At 30.3% G+C, this 9,527-nt stretch overlaps 2 protein-coding genes across 4 annotated transcripts in view; one reads left to right on the top strand and one right to left on the bottom strand.

The window, feature by feature from the left end:
- LOC116840237 overlaps nucleotides 1-1,819 on the top strand; it is a 7,511-nt gene extending 5,692 nt beyond the window's left edge. The window contains exon 3 of one of the 2 annotated variants that reach the window (XM_032806731.1): nucleotides 1,303-1,819. The gene's annotated coding sequence lies outside the window, so the exon portion shown is untranslated. Of the gene's footprint in view, nucleotides 36-1,302 lie in introns of those variants that run through there. The other variant, XM_032806730.1, reaches the window with a different exon arrangement.
- Nucleotides 1,820-3,541: 1,722 nt separating this feature from the next.
- LOC116840236 (beta-1,3-galactosyltransferase 1-like) lies at nucleotides 3,542-8,726 on the bottom strand. 2 transcript variants are annotated; one of them, XM_032806728.1, is made up of 5 exons: nucleotides 8,479-8,726; nucleotides 6,708-6,888; nucleotides 6,023-6,288; nucleotides 5,678-5,952; nucleotides 3,542-5,605 (listed from the first exon to the last, which is right to left on the bottom strand). In XM_032806728.1, the coding sequence occupies exons 2-5, from the start codon at nucleotides 6,886-6,888 to the stop codon at nucleotides 5,182-5,184; spliced, it is 1,146 nt and encodes a 381-aa protein (XP_032662619.1). In that variant the 5' UTR covers nucleotides 8,479-8,726; the 3' UTR covers nucleotides 3,542-5,181. The 2 variants fall into 2 exon arrangements, with proteins under 2 accessions (XP_032662619.1, XP_032662618.1); XM_032806727.1 differs by having other exon boundaries at nucleotides 6,651-6,888; nucleotides 8,479-8,724.
- Between the last annotated feature and the right edge of the window lie 801 nt (nucleotides 8,727-9,527).

Here is a 9,527-nt window from a genome sequence, read left to right as displayed (position 1 = left end):
ATATATATATATATATATATATATATATATATATATATATATATATATATATATATATATATATATATATATATATATATATATATATATAAGTAGATAAAATTATAGACTGATTATCTTTGATGTGACATAAATATATCAAAATAATCAAGTCATTTCTGGTATAGATCACACAGATATGAAAGTTCTAGTGATTAAGCTATAAACAAACAAAAATATCTAATCAAGATAAAAAATAATAATTCCAGTTACTTATAATTTTCGTAAAATTGGTACAATAATAGTAATCAATTTATATTGAGTTATATTGGCATATTGATGATTTAAAGAAGAAATTAATTAATCTGATGAATTCTTATTTCTTTTTGTAGAACATTCAATGTTTTACTATTTTTAATCTTTTATATATATATATATATATATATATATACCTAAGAATATCTGGAATGTAAAATATGTTATTAAGTCCACTGCCGCGAAACATTGAATTGATAACGCAGAAGCGAGAAAACAAATGTTAAGAATTCTTGCGTTCCATTTTCAAATAAAAATATATTTGTATAAAAGAACATTTTAGATTACTGAAACATACTTGTAAAATATTTAAAAAATCATCTTTTTCCTTTGATAGATAATAAATAACTTTAAAATTAACGCGATATGTAATCTTTAACTTTAACCTTCTTTTTCTCATGATTTTGCAACGTTAATTATTTCTGGCTATTAATTTTAGGTTATTTATTGATTGTCAAGGGAAAAGGATAGTTTTCGAAATATTTTAGAAGTATGTTTAAAAGCGATCTGGTGTTTTTATAAAAATATTTTTTATTTGAAAATGGTATACGTTTTTTTTTTTTGACGTAATTAATCCAAGATTCCGTAATGAGAGACTTAAGCGCATTTTAAACAAGCGAATTTATGCCAGAATTTTATTTATAAGAAAATATTCAAATAATTATAATGATATTTTTTGCAAGTATGCATATAGATGCATGTATAAAACTTCCAACTTCTCTTGTGTTCATATTGCATATAAAAATATAGAATTTGTTTCAAATTGTTTTGAGTCATCGAAAGTAAGTCCGTGATGTATAAACCGATTTAATAAAAAGCAATTATTAATGGAATTGCAGTTATACTTGCCTAGGTATAACCAAAAATTTTTTCCAGATTTATATGCACGTATTATATAACTTTAATGCAACTTTTTTTAAATCTTTTTTAATTATACTGCTCCATATATATATATATATATATATATATATATATATATATATATAATACACACACATACACACACACATATATATATATATATATATATATGTATATATATATATATATATATATATATACTTACTAAAAAATTTTTAACAGAATCTATATATATATAATCGCAAATTTGGTTACATTTATATCATATTTATTCTGTATTAATGTATCATTCTGATAAATTACATGATAATTTAACACATTCGCTATCATAGTTTATTTGGAGCTCTTTCCACAGACCACCATTTGTTTTTTTACGTAATTGTATGAAACAGACTTGGTTCGATGATATAGATATATAAAAAAAAAAACTTTGTCGTACATATATGACGCTGAGGTCTCTGGTGAGAGATTGTTGCGTCACACACATATGTGACGTTGATAACGAATGTGTTAATTGTAAGTGCCATCGGCGTGCACTTATTAATTCCGTATTACTGAAATTATCGTATATATACAAAGTTCCTATTGTAAAATAAAAGATATGCAACATGTAACAAAGAGTATGTACACTTATATTTTTAATAAATAATACTCAGAGCATTTATTTCCAGCATCAGTTCTTTATTCGAAATGCAACGTAACAATATTTACATTGTCATTGAACGACAATCGTGTGCAATTTCTGTTGCACGTTCAGAAAAGCGTACAGACCCACGTCCTTATTTAAAATGTTAAAAACGCTTTTGATGTAATATAAATAGCACAAATGCTATGCCACAAAAAATATAAATTGGTGTGCTATTTACGTTCTATTTCTCTGACCTATCTTGCATACGCAGAAATTCACATGTCTTAAAAAGAAAGAAGCTTTAAATGTTATATCTTGGCTGACTTTTTATTTCCAACATGAAGACTGACGAAAATCACTTGCAGGATGACTGTATATTATATTACACCTATGTAGTTTTTCATCAGCATGACAAACGTTTGTTTATACGTTACATAGCACCGAAGATTTTGATGAGTTCGTAAAGATTTTCCTCCAATGATAATTTTAGTCAGATTATTTAGTCAGGTCTATCTTACAAAATAAAGCAAATTTTCTAAGGCCACTAAGGTACTCCATGTGATCGTTTCAGTAGTTCATCTCGCCGCCAAGTTACAATTGTCTCGTCGTCATGGAATATATTAATTTTGAAGCATGCAAATATACACACAACAATTGCATGATTTACAAACTGATTTGTATGTGTGCTGTCCCGAATTCATAATTCTGATATGACGAAAAATGACTGCGACGTATTGCACAAATTTCTCGTTTTTGATAGGATTATATATTCAAATACTAAGTTATAACAAGTTCTTATCATAATTTAGATCAAAGATTCTAGCAAGAGTATTAGGCTACATTATCAAGCTCTTAGTGGCTAACTGTTCCTATCGCTTACGATATCGTATAATTATATATATTAAAAATTTGTAAATAGTAATGTACGACTTCAAATCAAGTGAAAAAGATGCACACACACACACACACACACACACACACACACACACACTGCGTTGTGCATTTCAAACGATATTCTGCTGGTAGTTACAGTACGGATGTTTACTCAACCATCCTTTACTTAATCATTATTTGAACCTTTCGCCGCACTATGATATTCTTTGACATTCGTTTACATTATTTGTAATAAATGTATTACACGATTCTTCGATACCAATGAAAACAGTCAGATTCGTGCATTCTTTTGTTGAAAGAGTATATAATCACACGTTATGTACAAATATATAATACATACTATAAGCATATAAATTTTATATGAAAAACGCGGCTAAAAAAAAATAATTTTAAAAAATAAAATATTGTAGTATACATACGAAAAATAATCCAAAACTTTAATATACCGGAGTTGAACATAGGTATATAAAAAAAAATATATTTCTACCTACGGAATATTCGCAAAATGTACATTACATTTACATAATTTTATCACTTTAAAATTAAACTTTTAAGGGACTTTAACTTTTAAGAGATTTTTAAGGTTCCAAAATTTTTAATAAACATCAGAAATTTAATAATATATTCTTGTGAACACAGTACACATAATAAACACAGTAATGAATAAACAAATCATATTTTTGTAAAGCTGTTCCTATTAACACAAATAAAAATACTGTGAAAAGATTTTAACTTAAAAATATCACATTTTTCTTTTATATATATATATATATATATATATATATATATATATATATATATATATATATATATATGTGTGTGTATATATGTTTATATTTTTTCTTTTATATATATATATATATATATATATATATATATATATAAAAGGTAAAAATAAAAATTATAAAAATAAAGATTTTGTTTTAAAGTTCACCAAACACTAATACATATTACCAGTAATATGCAGACTCAACGCAAATGTTTCGAATACAATCAATAAAAAAATTAATTTTTTTTTATCTGACCGCAAATCAATGTCAGAGACCTGAGATTAAATCATTAACATTGTAGTTTGTTTAAACAAAAAACAAATCTACATTTTACGTTACCACATACAGGAAGTGATTTTTTGATAGTTATAGTTTATATATTGTACATGTTCAGGAAACAAAGCTATACGAGAGATTTTGAAACATGTAGGTTAATAGTTTTCAAGGGAGATGGGGGAAATCTCTCAACTTTGTTACATTCTTCAATAATTTTACATAAGTACCTGGAAGCAACAATATTATATGGGTACTATCTGTATGTCAGATGAGAAAATTCCCATTCTCCCCCTCTTTCTTCCGTAACGTTCGGATAACAGCTGTTCAATTCTCAATCTCTGTACACTTGGTTTCAATACAATTTGAACACTTCTTTTTTATGTCTGGAACAGAACTGATGAGAGAACTTAGTTTTTAGGAATTAATCAAAATAAAGTTCCCTCATTAGACCATCGGCTGCGTTCCAAGTTGCATCAAGAAAAAAGTGTACAAACCACATCAGGTGTGTAACATTGCGCAACGATGAGTCATTTAGGAATGAAATTATGTTGCACGTGAAGAATATTTTATAATTAAATATACTCTATTCAAACGTGTGATTAGGAAATGTCATATACGCGATAAGCCAAATGTTTAACTGAATCGCTCATAACACGATAACGTTTGTCTCTTGAAGATCATGTGTTGAAGATTTTCTCGTTATTAAATCGTGCCTTACGCAAAGACGCAGAAAAGTAAAATCATGTAAAAGATCTAATTGACAGCGTATCCTTAAATACTACTTTGGTCTAAATAGAAAAATATACAAAACACCTTCGGACACACTTGAACATCTGTTCAATCAGGACAGATAAACGTCTGAACGATCATTCCTCTTTCCAAAAATTCATAGGACCGGTTGTCCATTCATAGGACCAATATCAGTTGACGCTAATTCTAATCAATTAAATTCTCTGTCACTCTGTGTCTACATTATATGCAAAACCATGATCTGGAGGGAGACAATAAATCGCTAACCGACGATCAGTCAGATTGTCAGTATAAATTAGCCATAGTCTTATGTGAAACTTAAAAGTTCACTATTAATCATAAATTAACAATGAAAAATAGACACAGCCTGATATTAGAATGGGAGATGCATTAACTTCAGGTCTTTCCTCAATATTCAACGATTCGACTCGTCCAACAGAAACTCGATAAGACAAAAAGTGAATGGCGTATACTAGACGTGGCTTGAAAAGATTATTCGAATAATTACAATCACCTTCAAAAAAATATCTTTGCATTGCAGTTAAGGAAGAAACGTAATTACTTAAAAGAATCGCTAGTGTTTCTCTAGCATTGTCAATTTCGAAATTACAAAATTAAGGTCGTTACTTTTACGCCACATATTCGTATCACGCAATTAATCGTGTAATGCATGAAAGCAATATCACATTATCAATATCGAAACATATTCTAAATGCACCGGTTTATAGTTTTTCTCTTAAAAACATAATAGCCAGCATTCCTGCCGCTTCGATTCAATGTTAGCGGCTTTCTGTCGATACGAGTGTGATTGCTGCAAGTAACGCTTGTGTCGTTTAGTTTCACCCAAATTACATACATATTGGACGCGTTAACTTTGTGCGTGGTAATGGCGTTCCTGAGTACGCAGGGATCTATCTTACGAGGTATGTAACTGAATCCTGGATGATTGACGGGTCGGATCTTTGCGCGCTTCGCGCATAAACCCGTGATGTAAACGTCTTCTAAATGCAGTAATGGTGTCACCAATGCCGCCTGATATAACTTGGACGCTACATTCGTGCTCATAACATACCCCGTGCCTGACAAGTAATTCGGATATGTTTTCTCCGGGTACATATACTTTGGTGTATACCTGCGCAAATTAAATTAACATCAGTGCATCGTAATATCTTGATGAATATAACTATAATGGTAAGATGTTTACCACTTGTTCTTAGGATCTAATATTGGTCTAGCGTTACAGATAAGAGAACCCAACAGAGTCTCGGTAGTTTGCGTTCTTGAGTGCAATGTTTGTAGGAGCAACGGAATATTCACGAACATATCGTCGTCCGTTTTCATCAGATACTTGGCTTGATCGCAATTCGATGTCACCCACTTCAGCATCATGACTGACTTCAATGTTAAATTATTGTATGTATCGAAAAATCGTTCTTGTACAATATCATTGTACTGGGAACTTTCCTCAACGATCAAATTCTGGAAGAAGCGCAACGAATAATGGCATGCGCAAAATTCCGCACGAGAGAAACAGCGCAGAAATACTTACATTGAGTGTGTCATTGTCACTTTGTCCTAGTAGAAATGCTATTTTCACCGCAGAATTATATAAATGATCTAAGTTATATTTGTTGGCCCAGGTGTTTCTGATAGCAGCACGAGCTTCGTGATTTGCGACTGCCGAACATATAATTATCAACAAATACGGCGACGGTGAGCAAATGTTGGTAGGACTTAGAATTGATGTAGTATTTTCCGGGTGGATATAAGCACAGAGATCTCTTGAGGTATTGTACGACCATCCAGGTAATTGTGCTGCAAATTAATTACTAGCATTAGAAACTTCAAGATCATACAGAGATATCAACTAAAGCGTTTTATTGCTTACTCAATTAAAATATACACTTTTATCATTGAGTTAAATCATACATACGTATTATCATGATAAGTCAACTATACATACACTAAAAAATATTGCATCCAGACTTCAAAAAAGTACTCATTTTCATTTATTACTATTTTCAAATTTAAAGAATTTATCTATTTTCCGATTATAATGTTTAACTTTCATATTTCAACTGGTCATTCTCATAGCTCATCAAACTTGCATTATCTTAAGTGAAAAGTGTATGTGTGTGCATGTCTATGTGTGTGTGTGTTAACCAATGGATGCATACCCACGGATGCTATCGAATGTGAACTGCCAAGAGGTTCTGCAGGAGATGGAGTCTCACCTAAGCCTAAGAATGGACTCTGAGCGGAGTGGTATGCTGGCACATATAAAAGGCCTAGTATAGCCAGAATTACAAATCCTATTGCCAATCGTCGAACGAAAGATGCCTTGCCTTTAACGTTTCCAGTACTACTGACAGTGATTGCAGGTAAATCCACGGGCAGTAGTCGCAATCTGTCCATCTGTATCGGGAAAATAATCAATATATTTTTAATCTGTTAAAAATTAGTGAATACACTGTTAACAAATTTACCAATGAAATCACATATGTGTGACACAACGATCTCTCATGAAAGACTATGCATGACAATTTCTTTTTATGTTCACATTATCAACTAAATCTGTTTCACATAATTATATAAAATAAAAAAGGAAAAACGAAGTAATCTGTAGAAAGAACCCCTTAAATAAACTCTGGCAGTTTATTAAACAACATCACAAAATACAAGAAACTTTTCTACAAGTAAAACTAGATATTTTGCTACAATTGATATATATTAAAAATTTTTGAGTTATTATTTTAATTAGTCTTCGAATATTATGTTGTAATTTAGAGCTCTTATTTTGCCTGAAGTTATGGATGCGCACACGCGCTCTTCAAAATTTTATAATCAATTTTAAATCTCATTATGCTTTAACATAATGGTCATTCTCTCTATGAGTAATTGTAAATATAAAAATAATTGCAAAGATAAAAATCTCTGCAGTTTTACAAAAGTGGAATTAAAACATTGGTTGTAAAATTGCAAAATTTGTTCAGATAATGAATATATTTTATGGAATAAACTTAAATTTTTTTGTTTTCACTTCAATTTAGAATTACCAATGCATAATTATATTGCAAAGTATCTATATTGTAAATATCTATATTGGTAAAAAATATACATTATAAATATACTTTATATTTACAACACATTATATATATAGTGTACTTTAAATATACTATTATATACTTTACCTCACAACATATATATTGATATTTTACAACATAAGATTTATTAAAATTTCCAAATTATAAAGATATTCTAGACAAATTTAAATTTATAAGAAATATATACAAATATTATATATATTTGAAGCAGTGCTGGTACAGTTACTATAACAAAAAGGTTGTATTCACTTTTATTGATAACTACAATTGGCTAAAGGAATTTTATCATAATCTTATTATAATCTTATCAAATCTTATCATATTAATTTTCTCTTCGTCACGTTTCCAATAATTATACACGATAGTGGCAGGCACATGGCATGATAGTGTCTGCTTCAGTCACAAATGTTCCAAGAGATCTTCATAGCGACAAAAGTAGTAAATAGACATGAAACATTTCAATTCCTTTAGTGAAACTCTATTCATTTGTATAAACATCACCAACATTTATATAGATATACTCATTCTCTTTCATATAATTAGTAGAATATATACTAATATAATATAATACTAATATACTAATATACTACATATACTAATATAATATTTTTAGCACTTTCATTTGCTATGCTTCCGCGCTATAATTTTAGAAATAATAAAAACCAATCAAATCTGTCTGCGAGGACAATCGAATTAATAAAAGATGAATAGATCCAATCGCATATATCTTATGATGTTAAATGTAGTCAAAAAGGCGGCAGCGAAACTTCGCTGCTTCCGAAACAGGACTCTGCTAAGCTCGTGACGCCTGTGAGGCCTTGTGACGAGGAACACCCGATGATCCCCCGTACCGGTGTGATTGGTAATTTGCGTGCGATAACGTGTAAACAAATCGACTTGCCTTTCGGTCACGATCACTGCGTCGTCACGCCGCATCTGACAGCTCTCCATTTACTCTTGCCCTCGTAGGAGATGACACACTCGACTCACCGAAACATTACACACTGTGGAAAATCTACACGTATGTATGTACATACGTGGTAAGGAGAAAAAAGAATCTGATTTAACTCAGACTTCCTTTCGCGTTCTTTCCTCTTCTGACGTTTACTCATTCGCTCTCTCCCTCTCTTGACGCTGTCACACGGTCGGAGCGTGTGACCGTGCGCGCGCGCTTGCGCATCTTGACACGACTTTGATAGGCCATCACGCAAGAACATCCGTATCACTTGAAGTTGTATTAAAATTCCTGTAGCTGGATTTTGTAATCTCATTAACTGTTGTTGACGAGTTGACAAAATCATTAACAGGTCATTAACATTACGCATAAAGTATATGTGGAAAAGATGACGTCAGAAGCAAGGAGATTCATGTAAAAAATTCCTGTGAAGTACATCAAAATAAAAAGATATATCCAAAAAATAACATTTGCAATTGATTAAGCACACTTCTAAAATACTTTGAACACTTTCATTTTGCTCTAATAATCAATAAGTAACTATAATATTAATATGATAGATAATATGAATATTAAAATGCAGATTAAAAGAGGGAAGGTTGCATAAAGACATAATAATAAGATTCATACCGTATTTAACGTCCAACAATTCGATATTCAAGCTATGTTCCAACATCCATTTCCAATAATTGAAAATCTATATGTTCTTTTTAACTGCACTGCTGAACTGCCCTTATAGAAATATCATACTAAGAATCATTGATAATTATTACTTATTTTCAATATTATTCAGTATTAAAAATACTGGATAATAAGTAATTATCAATGATTCTTAGTATGATATTTCTATAAGGGTGGTGCAATAAGTTAAAATAAAAAAAAATATACTTGTTTCACTTTAACTTATTGCACTACTTCAATGCAGCTAAAAAGAACAAACCAATAAACTATAAATTTTCAGTACAAATATCGGAACACTCTCCCCCCCCCCCCCC

Source organism: Odontomachus brunneus, unplaced genomic scaffold (assembly GCF_010583005.1).
Source record: "Odontomachus brunneus isolate Ranch 3 - 2012 unplaced genomic scaffold, Obru_v1 Obru_scaffold_009, whole genome shotgun sequence".
NCBI classification, from domain to species: domain Eukaryota; kingdom Metazoa; phylum Arthropoda; class Insecta; order Hymenoptera; family Formicidae; genus Odontomachus; species Odontomachus brunneus.
Note: the sequence above shows the minus strand (reverse complement) of the source record. Positions and strands in the feature narration are given on the sequence as shown.

Coding starts and splice junctions, on each gene's coding strand:
- LOC116840236 (XM_032806727.1), bottom strand. CDS start 6,888: ATGGACAGATTGCGACTACTGCCCGTGGATTTACCTGCAATCACTGTC. Junction 6,289..6,650: donor ACATTCGATAGCATCCGTGG/GTATGCATCCAT, acceptor ATTAATTTGCAG/CACAATTACCTGGATGGTCG. Junction 5,953..6,022: donor GTGACAATGACACACTCAAT/GTAAGTATTTCT, acceptor CGCTTCTTCCAG/AATTTGATCGTTGAGGAAAG.